General features: G+C 43.7%; 1 protein-coding gene across 2 annotated transcripts in view; it reads left to right on the top strand.

Moving 5' to 3' along the window:
- The window catches only part of man2a1 (mannosidase, alpha, class 2A, member 1), a 172,154-nt gene that overhangs the window by 39,077 nt on the left and 114,879 nt on the right, over positions 1 to 18,198 (top strand). For both annotated transcript variants that reach the window (XM_080189037.1, XM_080189035.1), the window contains exons 4-5: positions 4,384 to 4,555; positions 11,618 to 11,745. In XM_080189037.1, coding sequence (XP_080045163.1) covers positions 4,384 to 4,555; positions 11,618 to 11,745 — 300 coding nt within the window. The remainder of the gene's footprint in view (positions 1 to 4,383; positions 4,556 to 11,617; positions 11,746 to 18,198) is intronic.

Raw genomic sequence — 18,198 nt, 5'->3', positions numbered from 1 at the left:
TGGAAAGTTGGGCTCTTCTCGATCAACTGAGTATCAATCTTTTCTATACATCAAAGCTTTCTTTTTAAGAAAACACATGCATAATGACAGCCAAAAAAGCTTGTATACGAACACTTTTGCAGCAGAAATCTTTGAAGAATCTAAGGGGAATAGAAAAAATGTATTTCCCTTGCAATATTTTTATCCCTCTTCCTCAGAGCTCTCTATTTTAAACTTTAATCCCAAAATTGTGTATTGGAGAAATATAAAAGAGGAAAGAAGGCATTATGCGCCAAAGAGGAAAATCGGCTTGTTTCCCAACTGGAAACGATGGATGAACAGGGATATCCACTGCTGCTGAAGTCTAGGTCTGAGGTGTTCAAATCTGGAATCTCTGACTTATACAAGAAAGCCAGAAATAATCTAAGGAGATTCATCAAAGATGCCAAAAGACAGAACCTGACCAAACTAGAGTCCCGTGCCAAGACATCCATTGTGACAGCACTCTACATCAGCATCTCCCACAACGATGGCATTGCTGCAACTGCCTCAGTACTCAATGCCAACAACTGCTAGTTTCCAGACGCAATTTTACAACACATCCGCTTCATCCTGGACCACAATGTCTTCACCTTCAACAACCAGTTCTTCATCCAGACTCATGGAATAGCCATGGGGACCAAATTCACACCTCAGCATGCCAATATCTTCATGCACAGGTTCAAACAAGATTTCTTCACTGCACAGGACCTTCAACCAATGCTACACGCTAGGTACATCGATGACATTTTCTTCCTTTGGACTCATAGTGAACAATCCCTGAAACAACTATATGATGACATCAACAAGTTCCATCCCACCATCAGACTCACCATGGACTACCCTCCAGAATTGTTGCATTCTTGGACGCACGCATCTCCATTAAGGACGGTCACCTCAGCACCTCACTGTACCACAAGCCCACAGATAACTTCATGATGCTTCACTTCTCCAGCTTCCACCTAAACACGTTAAAGAAGCCATCCCCACGGACAAGCTCTCCGTATACACAGGATCTGCTCAGATGAGGAGGATCGCAACAGACATCTCCAGACGCTGTAAAATGCCCTCATAAGAACAGGATATAGTGTTCAACTCATTGATCGACAGTTCCATCACATCACAGCAAAAAATCGTACCGACCTCTTCAGAAGACAAACTCGGGACATAGTACTTCTCCGGAATGGAGAATCTACGACATCTTGTCCGAAGCCTTCAACGTATCATTGATGAAGACGAGCATCTCGCCAAGACCATCCCCACACCCCCGCTTCTTACCTTCAAACAACCGCACAACTTCAAACAGACCACTGTTTAGAGACCACCTTTAGGAGAACAGTGACTATGACACCACACAACCCTGCCACAGCAACCTCTGCAAGACGTGCCGGATCATCAATACAGATGCCGTCATCTCATGTGAGAACACCATCCACCAGGTACACAGTACATACTCTTGCAACTTGGCCAACGTTGTCTACCTATACGCTGCAGGAAAGGATGTCCTGAGGCATGGTACATTTGGGAGACCATGCAAACGCTACAACAACAGATGAATGAACACCGCTCGACAATCACCAGACAAGAGTGTTCTCTTCCTGTTGGGGAACACTTCAGTGGTCACGGGCAGTCGGCTTCTGATCTTTGGGTAAGCATTCTCCAAGGCTGCCTTCACGTCACATGACAGCGCAAAGTCGCTGAGCAGAGACTGATAGCCAAGTTCTGCACACATGAGGATGGCTTCAACCGGGATCTTGGGTTCATGTCATACTATCTGTAACCCCCACGACTTGCCTGGACTTGCAAAATCTCATTAACTGTCCTGTCTGGAGAAAATACACATCTCTTTAACCTGTGCTTAATGCTCTCTCCATTCACATTGTCTGTACCTTTAAGACTTGATTACCTGTAAAGACTCACATTGCAATGATTATTCGTAAATTGAGTTTGTGCCTTTATATGCCCTGTTTGTGAACAGAATTCCCACTCAGCTGATGAAGGGGCAGCCAGCGCTAGTGGCATTGGCTGCCAAATAAATCTGTTGGACTTTAACCTGGTGTTGTGAAATTTCTTACTGTGCATGCTCAATAAAAGACCACCTTGTTGTAATTCAATTCCTCCTCCAAATTAAGTTTCCTGACAGTGGAAAATTAAACCTTCAGGTTTACAATTGTATACAAGTGCTATACATCTGATGAACTTCACTTCTTCTATGACTTTGAAATCAGTAGACACTGTTTTCACCTTATTGGGGACCGCTCACAGCTTAACCCGTCTAGAGCGCTAGGAACACAAGCTACCGGAAAGCTCGAATGGGGAGTATGTTGGAATGGAGGCTAGACTTCGGAGGCAGGCTAATCTAGGAGAGGAGGGAGGCTCTTCAGGTACTCATTAAATATGCCTCCTGGGCCTTTGATCCCATGAGGTAATGGATGGGCAACCACCTGCTCACCCCCACCATAAAATTTGCTGTGCTGTGCACAAGTGCTAGAATTCTACCACCATGGAATCGGGATGAGTGAGGGGCAGACAACAGAAATGGCCATTGACCTCGGGTGGGAATTTCTGATCTCATTCGAGTGAGACTGTAAAATCCTGCCCAAGATTGTATATGCTCAGCTGTCCCGCCCTCCCACCCCTTTGGGAGTCACATGTACTTCCGTATCCAACACTGAACTTAAACTTCAGAGCTGAAGATCCTGCCTAATGTTTCAGGTCATTTTAAAACTGATGAAAGGTAATTGACCAGAACAGATGTATGGTAGTTTTTATTATTTTGTCATAAAACGATTTTTGTGAGAAGATGTGAATGATGCCTTGTTGCCATTAGAAACATGAGGAAGAGTATATTAGTTTACATTGCTTTCTCTTCTCATTTGAGTTCAATATTGAGTACAGTTCCTGTTTGCTTGGGTTACAGGGTGACTTTTGATATGCAACCTTGCTTTTTGTCCTTGATTACAAAGATTTTTATTGCCATTTTCTCGGCATTTAGAAACATAATGAGTTCACTATATTGTCCAAATTATTTTCAATATTTGCATAGGACATACTGTGATTTAGTGATTTTTTAAAAAAAAAAATTGGATTGAAATAATTCTCATTTGGACATTTTCCAGGATTAATCATGTTTGATTGCAAACACAGTATTTTGATTTAACTTATTTGTAAAGTAAGAACTTGTATTAATGTAGTGTGCTCATGATCTTACATTTGATGACGTGCTTTGTTTTAATATGTAGCTACTGTTATAATAAATGGCAGCCAGTTGGTACATAGCAATGTCTTTGTTTAATGTGCCTTGTTTAAACATTGTTACCTCTGACGGTGCAGAACTTCTACAGTGGAGTACCAGCCTGGATGAGATGTTTATGTGCTTTTGCAAACAAGGCCTGAAGAGAGATGAGGTGGTTGGTGAGAACTTGATGATCTACAAGCTGTTTCCAGGGATGCAGTCTGAGAAAAATATTAACTGCTGCTGGAGAGTCATCAACTCGGTGAAAGCTGTTTGGGCTGCCCAAAACCTGTTGGTCTGCCAATACAAAGCATTGTTCCTGACAGATTGCTGCAGACTGCCACGTTCCAAAGTCTAGGATTGCATGCTGAGGGATGCATTAAAGCTTGGGGCAGCTGCTGCAGAAGCGCAGTGGGGAAAATTCACTGTCTAATACCTTTCAACCAAAGTGCACCAAGGGGCTGGAAATGGACTCCCTTGGGTGTATGACTCGCATTGAATGTATGAAAGGAATATCACATGTATCACAATTGTGTTGAAGCATCTCAGAGTGCATCGTGATCTTTGTAGAAAACTTGAATATCATTGCACTGTCTCTGATGGCCATTTTTGGAATGTTCTGTAATTTTTTTTAGATAATTTGTGAACAAAACATATTTTTGCAAAACAGAAGTTTTCATCTGATTAGTAGGATTTGAACACACAATCTTTTGAGTGAGAGTGGAGAGTGCTGCCACTGCTCCATAGCTGATTATTAATAATGATGAGTATTGCTAAGTGCTAAACTGTAATGCTAGCCTTGCAATTTCTTGCAAACTGATAGGATCTAATGTTATCAGATTATTTGAGTTACATTAATGTTTTGGATGAAGAAACAAAATATATGATAGCTAATTTTGTTAAGGAACCTGTTAGAGATTTAAGCATCTATGGTAGAAATTATGAATGTAAGGCACCATGACTCCAACCGGAGTCAAATAGCTGCTGTGGACAGAGTGAAAGAGAAGGGTTTCCCCTATCAATCCTGCTTATAAACTGTTAAGAATATTAGTGAATATCCAGAACGTTAGAAAAATGCAGAATTGAAATTAATAACATTTTAAGATATTCATGTTATTAATTGTTACCAGGTTGGCTAAAAACATTTGATGAATACTACAGAGATCAGACCCAGCATATCCTGAACAATATGGTGGTGAAGCTACAGGAAGATGTTCGCAGGAAATTTATCTGGTCTGAGATTTCATACTTCTCAAAATGGTGGAGCACGATAGATAGCCAGAAGAAAGATGCTGTCAAAAGGTTAGCAATTACAAAAAAAAAATTTCAGTGCAATACTATAATATAGTTCTATGCATTTGCCCCAGGCTAAAAATTGCAATTTATTTTCTGTCATATTGGTTTCTGACATTTTACAACTTGTTCAATAGATTTCTCAGAATCTTGATTGGGTGATCGATGAGATTAGAGTTAACAGGTCACGTATTTCAATGGAAATGTTATTGGATAGTTTTGCAACTACTTACTGGCTATGTGCTCACAGGTTTTGTTGTCCATTAAACAGCATAATAAAACTGGTGGAACTCCCAGAATTATTCACGATCTGTTGGATGCTATGGTATTTTACTACATGGGCCTGCAAAAACTCACTACTCACTTTCATCTCCATTCCCAATAAAATACCTCCTCTTCACTTGTGCGAAATATGTGATGTTACACAGAATAATGCATCATAAAGATTCTGCTGCAGTGCTTCCTTTATGTGTACATTTTTTTAAAAAGTATTCACCAGAATTATCACAGACATCAAAAGCCTCTTACTTTGGATAAGTATCTATTTTTAATTTAAAAAATACATGTTCTTGTGCACCCGTACCTCAGTGTTCCTATTGAGGCAAATTGGCAAAATGCCAATTCTTCAAGGGTGGCATTTTTCATTCCAGAGACAAATCTAGTGCTGAGCAAGAAACTTAGTGGGATTTTCATTAGGCTGCAGGACAGGTGATCAGACATGATCTTCTGATTTTAAGCAACTTAATTATGTACTCGCAAGGAGCTTGATGAACCTTGTGGCAAGGTGATGATGCTCAGGCCTTTGCTCCTCCTGGCCCTGTGTCAACCTGTGATGGCCCTCGTGCTCCTCATCTGGATGTAGACCATTACCAAGACAGGGTTGGTTTCCTTCAGCATCAACACCTCAGCGGGTGCATGAATGAGGTGTAGTGATGCATAAGTGAGCATATCCTTTGTGGTTTCTCTCCATCTCAAAACAGCAGGCAAGTGCTAAGCGGTTCACTTTGCTTCTGTCTCGATGTGGCATCCTCACCCCAACCCTTCAAGGTAAAGGACATCCAAGCGGACCACAGATGGGTGTTCCTCACATTTATACATGATTGCGTATGGAAACATTGTTCTTTGACCAAGGTAATCAGAGCCATGTGCAAGAAGTCTCATGCTGACACTTTTCCACTTGTCTCCACTGCCCTCAAAACTCTAAAAAAAAAATTGCCTTGGCAGCATTGAAAGATGAACTGTTTGATCCCTTGTCAGCCATGACCATTCAACCAGGAGGATGAAAATTTGGGGTTGTGATTTGGCTGTCCTCCAATAGCTGTGATCCTTGGAGGTATTCCATCTCCCTCCTTCCATTCATCCCTGCCTCTGACTGTGGCTGATGGCAAAGATCACAGAATTAATGGCACCTTCATCTCTTGCTGGGATCTCTGATATAAAATGCCATGAGTTGGAAACAACCTGCTGCCTTGTTGGCTTCACCATTAAGAGGAGAACATGAGTGAGTATCTTTGACCTCCATTGCCTCATGATTATTAAGAAGTCCCTTTAGTTGAACATGTGCTTTGAACTCTACCCATCCAAAAAGACCCTCCTCCTACCTCAAGGGATGTCACTAACTGCATGATCAGGATCAGTTTGAAAAATGTTCATCATCTTTCATACTCCCTCTACCACCCTCCTCTGTCAGCGGTCAATGTTCTCCATCACCGTAGATCCACCTACTAACACCATTCCTCATCTTCAGTCACCCTTGAACCACCCTTCATTACCATGAACCCTATCACGATCCACATCCACATGCCCTTCCTCCCTCAGAGCCAAAAGACTTTACCGTTAGGCACAGCCTGATTCCTGCCCCTTTCCATTCCAGGTAACCTGTCTTGTGCCCCTCAACGCACCCCATTGACTTTCACCCACCAGACTCTCACTGTGGACCTGCCACCCTACAACATTTCTCTCCCCTTACTGACAATGATTGTTCCCTCCTATCATCCATACTTGAAGGGCTCTGGAAATTTGCCCTCCATCCCCAATCCAGGCACTCTCCACTCCCTTATTCTGCAAGTCTGCCTCCCCTGTAAATGCCACACTGCACCCTTGTATCTTAACACACCATCTTCCCAGCCTTCACCTGCGTCCCTTGTTCAGTCTTGGTTTTTGCTAATGACACTCAATATGAGTGAAGCTACGTGAAGTTCCCAAGAAGGAAGGAGCGACATCTACAGACCTTAAAGCCACAGGAGAGGTGAAGCTTGCCAGTTTCGTGCCACCTATACACAGTCTAAAATTAAATATCCTAAATTCTTAGTGACAAGGAAGGTAGTTTGGAGGGGAGCCTAGTTCCGGTGAGGTGGCTTTTGAATGAACGTGCATGAAATACTAATGTATGTAAATAGAGTCTCTGACATTGTTGGGAAGCTCGACTGTCTTTAGCCCACCTTAAAAACCAGCAAGGAATAAATCGAACAGCTTATCCTGTTCGATTTATTAAAACCTATCAATTTGATCAGGCTTTCAGTAACTTGTCCAAATTCTTTGCATGCGCCTTACTTTCACATTTTGTCTAATAATTCTCCAGTGAAGTGTTTTGAGATATCTACTATTTCTAAATGCAACTCCTTGTCACTGTTATAGATTATTTGTAAATTATAAGAGAACCAGGCTATTTGGCACAACCTGTCTGTTTCGTGTGTAACTTCAATTAGTACCCTAATTTGTATGTATTACTGAGGTGAGAATATGCCAAAGGGGAGGGTAAAGGTTTAGGGGAGGGAAAGGTAGAGCGGAGTTGTGGTGAAATAGAAGGTAGAGCAGAGTTAGAAGGAGAGAGGTGTATACACAGTACAATAAAAAGGCAAATAAAAGTTTGTCTGCAAGGGTAATGGGTTGGAGAAGGTCACAGTACATCAGGAAAATGAAGTGGTTCTCAGTGTCTATTAAGGTGGAGATAGATGGAGATCAAGAAGATAGAATAGTTTAAAATGCTGCTCAAACTTAAAGCTTTTTATTCATTCATGGGAAGTACCTATCACTGACCAGGGCAACAATTATTACCCATTGCGAATTGAGAAGGCAATGGTGAGCCACCTCAAACCATTCAGTGTAGCCAGAGTGGTGTTAGAGAGGGATTTCCAGAATTTTGAGCCAGTGATAGTACAGGAATGGCAATATAGTTCCAAGTCGAAATTATGTGTGACATGGAGAGAAACTTGCAAATGGTGGTGTTCAGTGGTAGAGGTTGCAAGTTGGGAGGATGTTCAGAAAGGAACCTTATGAAATTGGCTATAGTACATTTTGCACATGGTGCCACTGCCACCTTCAATGATTTATGCACATATATTCCATGGTCCCTCTGCTTCTGCACTCGCTTTAGTATAACATCCTTTATTCTGTATTTCCGATCAAAATGTGTAATTAACACTCCCCTGCATTCAGTTTCATCTGCCATGTATTTATGCGTGAATTAGGAGGAGGAGTAAATCACTTGGCTCCGCCACTTAGTAAGATTACGGCTGATCTGACTGTATTCTCAACCCCACATTCCTGCATGCTCCCAATAACCTTTCACCACCTTGTTAATCAAGAATTTATCTAATTCTGCCTTAAAAAATTCAAAGACTTTGCTTTCACTGTCTTTCGAAGAAGAGTGTTCCAGAGAGTCATGACTTTCTGAGAGAAGAAAATTCTTATCTTTGTCTTAAATGAATGACGCCTTATTTTTAAACAGTGACCCCAGTGGAGCTCTGGACAGATCCAGAGGCTTAGGATTTTGGCGCTGCCATGACCTTCATGGCTGCCGGCAACAGATGTCTTCCTGGACCATGTGGCATCACATCTGCGAGGACATGGCAAAGGTGCCTCACTGTCTCCTTGGTAAGCCAGAGTCTCCGGTGGTACATGTTGCCAGTAAGCTCAGTGAATGAGAGCTGATGACGGGTAAACTCTCAACTGTCAGCTTCACCTTTAAGCTCTCTTCCTGGCTGGTGCATCCTCTGGCCACTGATCTTGGCCTGTGGCCCCCCGGTCCTCATGGTGATGTTCCAGCATTTGTATAGCCACACGTTGATGCTGGAGTCTCTTCCCCTCCATCCCTGTGATCAGAATGACTTCTTGCTCTCCTGGCACCAAACCAAAATCATCAACAAACCCGCAAGGGAATAAATAGAGAGAGATGTGTTTTCCACCAACAGATCATTATCATGCCCAGACTCATTGGCCGTCTTTATCTGGGAGCAGTAAGCCAAGGGACATTTACTGCAGCTCTCACATACCCACTAATATCAATTTCCATCCCAGGATGCTCCTTGATTTTTGTCCTCGCCACCTCTGACTCGTAGCTGGCCATCGGTCTCAGACTGTCTTCCCTTGCCCATTGGACCACGGGGGATCATTCATGAGAGACTTGCGTTTTATTATTGCACCTGGACACAGACGGTGAGGTGTGCATTGGGAAGGGTGGGGAATAACACAAGAACTGGACATGCAGGTGTTGGGGTCCCTGGGGGCCCCTTGCTTCCAAGGCACTAGCTACCACCCTGACACCTAAAACTGAGTCTTGGCCTTAGCTCTGATAATCCTAAGGGTTAACTCCTGAGGGCCAATCAGAACAAAAATATTAATCTCTGCATACTGACTGGGCAGAAATGGTTTCACTTTCCAGACTAACCAGTGCTAATAGGTTATTCCAGCAGCAGCCATCAGAGAGCTCATTGCTACCATCCCTCCAAACGTTAAATCACTGCTCAGTTAATCCTCAGGTGTAGCTAGACTGTCCCCCGTGCATTGCTTTGTGGGCTCACAGCCATCCAGTCCATCTGGCAGGCTGCATGGCATTGAACACATCCCCCTGCTCTGAGTGAAGGATGATGTTTGTTTCGCATCGACATACAGACTCGAGCAGTTATATTTTTCTAGTACACTAGGCTGTCACATTAATAAGAAATCTCCATTAAAAGTGCAGGCACTATTGTGCAGGCATCATTAGATTTTGCTGTGCAAGCAATTTATGTTGTAATCTCCACAAGACAACTTGACATGTAACAGGGTATAAAGATTTTAATAAAATGAATATGTTTCTTTAAACGCTTACGCAAATGACCATTTGTTTATTTCGTCTTGCTTTTTGATAGTTGATTTTCATAAATGGGCTGCAGTGTATGGGTTTTTTTTAATATCTGTGATAAGAGATCAAGTTGAAAATATCCAAACCTCATGGGTGGACTTCATTTATCATGTGTTTATAGCGTTCAATGCTGCAGTGTATGCTCTTAACTCTATCATTACCATGATTAAGTATGCTATTTCTTACGTCTGTGTGGATTTTAATATACTGAACCAATCAGATTTTTTATTTTATATTGTTAGTCAAATAGATGTTACTAGATAAATTGTAAATTCTTCCACTTGTATCTAATTCTGTTTTAGATTTGTTAGCACACAAAAAAAACTATTTATTACCTCTCTGCTATGTGTGTAGCTTGGACAGATTTTTTGGGGGTGATTCTCCCAGCCTGCTCTAGCAGCACAGCAGGTCAGGAGACAGAAGCGGAGGCTGTTTAGTGGGCTGCCCCCTGGGTGCCACGGCCTCCATGCGTCTCTGGTCCCCGGATTTCTGGCGGCATCAGTTCCTTGCTGGAAATTGGTGGGAAGCTGGTTTAAATATTTAAATCTGTATTTTAATCTCATTAGTGGGCCTGGGACTGAAGCCCCTGAGCCCCTTAGCCTCTCCCCCCTCCTAGGAGTTGTTCACTCCAGCGGGGTTTATATCAGCTGTCCACTAATGGGAAGCTTGTGACCCAACCCCTCTGGAGTGAAGGAAGGCTCTGGACCCTCCAGGAGGTCAGGGACAGGGGGAAGATGCCCCTGGGCAGTGCTAGGGGCCAAGGGGCAAAGTGGCAATGCCCATGGGACACCTTGGCACTGCCAAGGGGATGGAGCCAGAGGGAGAACTATTGGGGTGGTGCCTGTATGGGGGGGATGAGTATGGGTGGGGTTTCCTGCTGCCAGTCTGCACTTGGGACCAGTGGCAGAGGGAGGGAGGACAGCAATCAGGGGTGGGGGGAGAGGGGGAGGAAAATTGGCACTGCTGGCTGTAGGGATGGGATATCAAAGCAGTCTGGGTGGGGGCAAGGGTGAGGAGGATCGAGGCTGGCCCAAAGACATCTGGAAGGCTAACTATGGGGGTGGGGGGGTGGGTGGGAACGGTGATGTGAGGTTGCAAGGCTGGACAGTGATCAGGAGACTGGCATTGTGAGGCCACTGCGCATGCACTGATTTCCATTGTGACAGATTGGCACATGTGCAGTGGCCTGCTGAGCGCTGTGCTGCCAGCCTCTCGAGCAGGAATAGGCCCTACCTCTGATTTTCAGTGTGAATCTCCATGAGGCACCTGCAGTTCTCAGAGTGTGAGAGATTCACTTTGAAAGCCCTGCTAAAAAAACCAAGGGGAGTTACTCCAGCTTTTACATGAATTTGGCACTTAGAATTCTTTTTGGAAGAATCCTGGCCTTTATGTTCAATTTTCTACTGAAGAATCAGTATTCAACTACTAGTTGAAAATTCTTAATCCTTTTAAAATTATGGACCTGGCTATTTGAAGTGCTCCTTGTGGGGTGATACAGTAGATTATTTTTTGTCTGTAGGTCTATCATCATGTGGCTCATCAATCTAGTTGTATGAGTTTGTCAGAGTAAAATCTATTCCTGATCTCCAAGTGGCTTAGCAAGGAGGAGAAAGATCTTTTTTTAAATGTTGAATAAAGTTATGATGAGCATATTATTTTTCTCTATTAAATTTGGGACTATTTTCAAGAATACTCCTGCTACTTTTGCTAAAACTTTTTGTTTGCACTGGATTGCAAAATAAAATTGACAATTTAAGGATTACTTTGTTTTCACAATGAAACAGTTTTAAAAATGAAATTAAGTGCACTAGCTATTTTAACATGTTATGAATATTTCTTAATCCCCAAATAGTTTATTTATGCCATAGTCAATGAAACATCATTGCATTTTCACAATGTGTCTTTTTGAGTGAAATTGTAAAACTTTCAGTTTATTTTCTTTCCAGGCTCTGTGAACTGGGCCAGTTTGAAATAACAACAGGAGGCTGGGTCATGACTGATGAGGCTAATACACATATATATGCGATGATTGACCAGTTGTTTGAAGGACATCAGTGGCTTGAGAGGAATTTAGGTGAGACTTTTCACAAATTTTTCTTGCATCTTTCCTACTTTTCATAAATTGACCATTGGTATGTGTTTCTGTAGGTATGATCCATGTCTCCTCACCTCCACTTCTGAAGTAGCAATTAATTCACAATCTGTGCAGTTGTAAAATGACATTAATTTGTGTGCAAGGATATTTTCTTTTATGTTGCTGTTGTTACATAAAGCATTCATCTGTTGTCCTAGCATTTGCATGGTCTCGCCAATGCACTGTGCCTTGGGACATCCCTTCTGCAGCATATCAGGAAGACAATGTTGACTGAGTCACAGGAGTATGCACTGTGTACCTGGTGTATGGTGTTCTCATGTAAGAAGATGGCAACCGTGTCGGTGATCCGGCACGTCTAGCAGAGGTTACTGGATCATCTCATAGTAGGTTGTTGCATGAGGTTAAATCTCACAGGATCCAGGGTGAGATAGTCAAATGGATATAAAATTGGCTTGAAGACAGAAACCAGAGAGTGGTTGTAGAGGGTTGTTTTTCAAACTGGAGGCCTGTGACCAGCAACGTGCCTCAGGGATTGATGCTGGGTCCGCTGTTATTTGTCATTTATATTAATGATTTAGATGAGAATTTAGGACGCATGGTTAGTAAATTTGCAGATGACACCAAGATTGGTGGCATAGTGGATAGTGAAGAAGGTTATTTAGGATTGCAATGAGATTTGGACCAGTAGAGTGATGATTGGCAGACGGAGTTTAATTTAGATAAATGTGAGGTAATTATTGTTAGGACATTATTGTTACTAGAGAGGCAGTGCTCGAAAGACTGGAGGGACTGATTGTGGACAAGTCCCCAGGACTGGATGGAATGCATCCAAGGGTTCTGAAAGAAATGGTGGAGGTGATAGTGGATGCCTTGGTGATTATTTTCCAAACGTCGCTGGATTCCGGGGAAGTGCCAGAAGATCGGAAAACGGCTAATGTTACGCCGTTGTTTAAGAAGGGTGGCAGGCAAAAGGCAGGGAATTATAGGCCGGTTAGTTTAACGTCTTTTGTAGGTAAAATGTTAGAATCCATGATCAAGGAGAAAATAGCGAGGCATCTTGAGGAGAATTGTTTGATAGAGCAGACGCAGCACGGTTTCGTTAAGGGGAAGTCATGTCTGACGAATTTATTGGAGTTCTATGAGAATGTGTCTAGGGCGGTGGATAGAGGAGAGCCGGTGGATGTAGTGTTTCTTGATTTTCAGAAGGCGTTTGATAAGGTGCCACACAAGAGGTTATTACAGAAGGTCGGGGGGCATGGAGTTGGCGGTAGGGTGTTAGCGTGGATAGGGGATTGGCTGTCAAATAGGAGGCAGAGAGCGGGGGTCAATGGGTGCTATTCGGATTGGCGGTTGGTGACTAGTGGAGTGCCCCAGGGGTCGGTGCTGGGGCCTCAGCTATTTACCATTTATATAGATGATCTGGAGGAGGGAACCGAGTGTATGGTGTCGAAATTTGCTGATGACACCAAGATTGGTGGAACGGAAAATTGTGCGGAGGGTGTGGAAAATCTGCAGAGGGATCTAGATAGGCTGGGCGAATGGGCCAGGAACTGGCAAATGGAATTTAATGTTGGCAAGTGTGAAGTTGTCCTCTTTGGTAGGAATAATGGTAGGAAGGACTATTACTTACATGGCGAAAAACTGCAGCATACGACGGTGCAGAGGGACCTCGGGGTCCTTGTGCGTGAGTTGCAAAACCCCAACCTGCGGGTGCAGCAGGTGGTCAGGAAGGCGAATGGAATGCTGGCCTTCATAGCGAGGGGGATTGAATATAAAAGTAGGGAGGTCTTGCTGCAACTGTACAGGGCACTGGTGAGGCCGCAGCTGGAGTACTGTGTGCAGTTTTGGTCGCCGCACTTACGCAAGGATATTTTGGCCTTGGAGGGAGTGCAGAGGAGGTTTACTAGGCTGATACTGGAGTTGAGGGGGTTGAACTATGAGGAGAGGCTGAATAAACTGGGCTTGTACTCGTTAGAGTTTAGAAGAATGAGGGGAGATCTCATTGAGACGTATAAGATGATGGATGGGATAGAGGTGGAGAGGCTCTTCCCGCTCAGAAAGGACAGTAGGACTAGGGGGTACAGCCTCAAGATAAAGGGGGGGCAGTTTAGAACGGAGTTGAGGAGGAACTTCTTCACTCAAAGGGTGGTGAATCTCTGGAATTCTCTGCCCATTGAAGTGGTGGAGGCTGCCTCGCTAAATATATTTAGGATGCGGGTTGATAGGTTTTTGGTAGGCAAGGGGATTAAGGGTTATGGGGAGAGGGCGGGAATGGGAACTGAGACACGACACATCAGCCATGATCTTATTGAATGGCGGGTCAGGCTCGAATGGCTAGATGGCCTACTCCTGCTCCTATTTCTTATGTTCTTATAATGCAGGACTTACTCAGTTTATGATAGGACATTAGGGAGAGTTATAGAACAAAGAGATGTCAGGGTTCATAGCTCCTTGAAAGTGGAGTCACAGGTGGACGGGGTAGTGAAGAAGGCATTCGGCATGCTTGGTTTCATTGGTCAGAATACTGAATACAGGAGTTGGGACGTTTTGTTGAAATTGTACAAGACATTAGTAAGGCCACATGTGGAATACTGTACATAGTTCTGGTCACCCTATTATAGAAAGGATATTGTTAAACTAGAAAGAGAGCAGAAAAGATTTATTAGGATGCTACCAGGACTTGATGGTTTGAATTATAAGGAGAGGCCGGATAGATTGGGAATTTTTCCCTGCAATGTCGGAGGTTTAGGGGTGATCTTATAGAGGTCGATAAAATAATGAAGGGCATAGATCAGCTAGATAGTACACATCTTTTCCCAAAGTTAGGGGAGTCAAAAATGATAGGGCATAGGTTTAAGGTGAGAGGGGAGAGGTACAAAAGGGTCCAAAGGGGCAAATTTTTCACAGAGGGTGGTGAGTATCTGGAACAAGCTGCCAGAGGTAGTAGTAGAGGCAGATACAACTTTGTCTTTTAATAAGCATTTAGATAGTTACATGGGTAAGATGGATATAGAGGGATATGGGCCAAATGCAGGCAATTGAGACTAGCTTAGCAGTTTAAAAAAAAAGGGCAGCATGAGCGAGTTGGGGCAAAGAGCCTGTTTCCGTGCTGTAACCTTCTATGACTCTATGCCTTCAAAGATCTATGCACATGAACCTCGAGATTCCTCTGCCCCTGCACATTCTATGGAACTGTGCCATTAAATCCATATTGCATCTCCATATCCCTCTGACAAAACACGTCGCCTCATATGTCTATCACTGGGGTTTTCCATTCCTGTTTGCATCAGGTGGGGTTCAGCAACAGGAACAGAAAATATTGGTGTGAAAGTATCACTCAATTACGCCCTCCCTCCATCAGTGATGGTCAGAGCATCATTATAATAAATTAACATATGATTATGAGGCTCCTAAACCAGAATCATACACCTCAGCCGTAGCAGAAAATTCAATTGTAGAACGGCATTAATCATAACTGGTATCCAAAGACATGCACCTGGGAGCCCAGGTGAGTGCACTACTCAGAGGGAACAGGTAATTTCTGGGCACTGCCCAGCAGTGCCAGTGAGATTGCCAGGTAGTGCCAGAAGTGCAGGAGGAAGGCCCACAAAATGCCGGGATTACGTTAAGGTGGTAGCAGGAAGATTACCAGATAGTACTGGGGTGCCTGGTTAGTCCCAGTGTTGCCCTGGCTTTGCCAGTGCAGTGCCTATGCAATGCCAAGCTGGTGCCATAGGGAATGTCTGGTAGTGCCTGGGCAGTGCCAGAGGGGTGAACTGGTTGCTCTGCTGGGGTGGCCTTTAAAAATGGCATCCCAATCCTCGCATGTCTAGGCTGCTGGCGGGGCAGAGGCCACCCCACCAGTGATACGTTGTATAAACGTGACATGAACATTTTTTTTATAGAAATGCTGCACTATATGCAAAGAAATCTGCTATTGCTGTTGGCGGCTTCAGTGCTGTTTACCTCACTTGACATTGGCTTCTGCCAATATCAGGAAATTCCCTGTCTATGTGTCAAATACTGTCTGCCAATTGTCTGACCATTCTGCTTGCCCATCAATGTCCTGTTGTAGTTGATTGGAATCATCACTGTTTGCCTGTCCTTCAAATTATGTATTGTCAGCAAATGGGCAGGACAATGGGAGCGGGAATTTACACCAGTCGGAGGGCAGGGGTGGAGGCCTAATCCTGCCCGAGAGGCTAGCATCATCACTCTGAGTGGGCCATTGTGCATTGGGTGATCAATGCATTTGCATTGGATCCCTAATGCTGGCCTGCCAATCGCCCCCTTTACTCCCCCACCTTTCACTGTGCAGAGTGTGCAGTTGTTCCCCCCACACCACCTATCGGCCTGCCCCTGGTCTGGCTCTGCCCCCAGAAGGCCCCATGTCCTGGTGGCAAGTGCCATGGTGCCCAGTGGGCACTGCCAATGTGCCAGCAGCACCACTCCCTGTCCCCAAGCCTGTTGGGGGGCCTCAGTGCCTCTGTCCTCACTCCCCACCAGTGAGGCCATCATGCCTGATACCAATTGATGGGGACCAGCTTTAATCCCTGCTTGTGGGACCTCCCCCGGCAGTGTGGGAAATATTAGTAAGTTGGATGATACTGTCCCGGACACACTAATGACAGTCAAAAGCTGATTTCAATATGGTAATTGATCTCACGCTGTTTCCCACAGAAGGCTGATTATGTCATTTGAAGAAATGTCTCGGGAAAGTCCCGTTTCTGTTTCAACCCTCCTGCTGATATTTCCATGCCTGCTGCACTACTTGAGCAGCAGGCCAGGAAATTTGTGCCCCACCTGTTTTACAAGTCTATGTTAGATCTCCTTAAGTAACTCAAACCTCTCCAAGGGTCAGTTGATTTTTTTACCTGATTATTTTTGCTAAAACCTTTCCCATCGTTGTTGTTGAACTGACTGTGCTGTAGTTGCTAGAAATATGACAGGAAAGAGTGCCATTTCTTGCAGTAAGTGTGACATTTGAAACATAGGAAATAGAAGGGGGACTAGGCCATTTGGCCCTTTGAGCATGCTCTGCCATTCATTTTGATCGTAGCTGATCGTCAAAATCAGTATCCTGATGTACATACACATGCGCGCGCACACACACACACACACACACACACACACACACACACACACACACGTCATTCTTTATGTCCCTAATAGGCCTCCTTACTGTTTAAATGCTGGTGGAAGATTTTTGACTATCCTTTTATGTTGGCCTGCCATTATATTTTAATAGTCCCCCTTTGCCAATTATGTTTCCTTTTAACTTTTTGTCTCAACTTATTGTATTTGGCCTATACAAAGAAATGTCTCAGGTACAGGCTAGGTACATTTCAACAAGCACTAAAAATAGGAAATAAAAATCAGGGCTCCTTGGATGACAGGTGAGATTGAAATGTATAAGGAGGGTTTATGATACATGTCAGGTGAACTCTTTCAGTGAGACTTGGCCTAGTCTCACTGAAAGAGTTCACCTGACATGTATCATGCAGGATGTTGTTGTACAAGGATTACAATAACAGAAGCCAGAGATGATAGACAGAGCTAATCAAGTCCAACAGATTAGATCTATTTGATTTAATTTATTATTGTCACATGTATTAGTCTACAGTGACATGTATTGTTTCTTGCGTACTATACAAAACATACCACACATAGAAAAGGAAAGGAGAGAGTGCAGAATGTAGTCTCACAGTCATAGTTAGGGTGTAGAGAAAGATCAACTTAATGTGAAATAGGTCCATTCAAAAATCTGGTGGCAGCAGGGAAGAAACTGGTTTTAAGTTGTTTGGTGCATGATCTCAGACTTTAGTGTCTTTTTCCCGACAGAAGAGGGTGGAAGAGAGTATGTTCGCGGTGCATGGGGTCCTTGATTATGCTGGTTATTTTTCTGAGGCAGCGGGAAGTGTAGACAGGGTCAATGGATGGGAGGCTGGTTTGCGTGATGTGCTGGGCTTCATTCAAGACCCTTTTATAGTTTTTTGCAGAGTTGGACAAACCAGGAGCCATACCAAGCGGTGATACAACCAGAAAGAATGCTTTCTATGGTGCATCCGTAGAAGTTGTAGCAGACATGCCAAATTTCTTTAGTCACTTGAGAAAGTAGAGGCATTGGTGGACTTTCTTAACTATGACGTCTGCATGGAGGGACCAGGACAGATTGTTGGTAATCTGGACACCTAAAAACATTTGACCATTTCTACGTTGTCCCCATTGATGTAGACAGGGACATTCCTTCCATTATGCTTCTTGTAGTCGATGATTATCTCCTTTATTTTGTTGACATTGAGGGAGAGATTATTGTCATCGTACCAGTTCACCAGATTCTCTATCTCTTTCCTGTGCTGTGTCTCGTCATTGTTTGAGATCCAACCCACAATGATAGTGTATGAGCAACCTTGAAAATCGAGTTGGAAAGGA

The sequence above is a fragment of the Carcharhinus amblyrhynchos genome, chromosome 5, assembly GCF_965287045.1.
Source record: "Carcharhinus amblyrhynchos chromosome 5, sCarAmb.v2.hapA, whole genome shotgun sequence".
Lineage (NCBI taxonomy): Eukaryota > Metazoa > Chordata > Chondrichthyes > Carcharhiniformes > Carcharhinidae > Carcharhinus > Carcharhinus amblyrhynchos.
The sequence above is the reverse complement of the archived record's forward strand: the minus strand, read 5'-3'. Positions and strand labels throughout refer to the sequence as shown.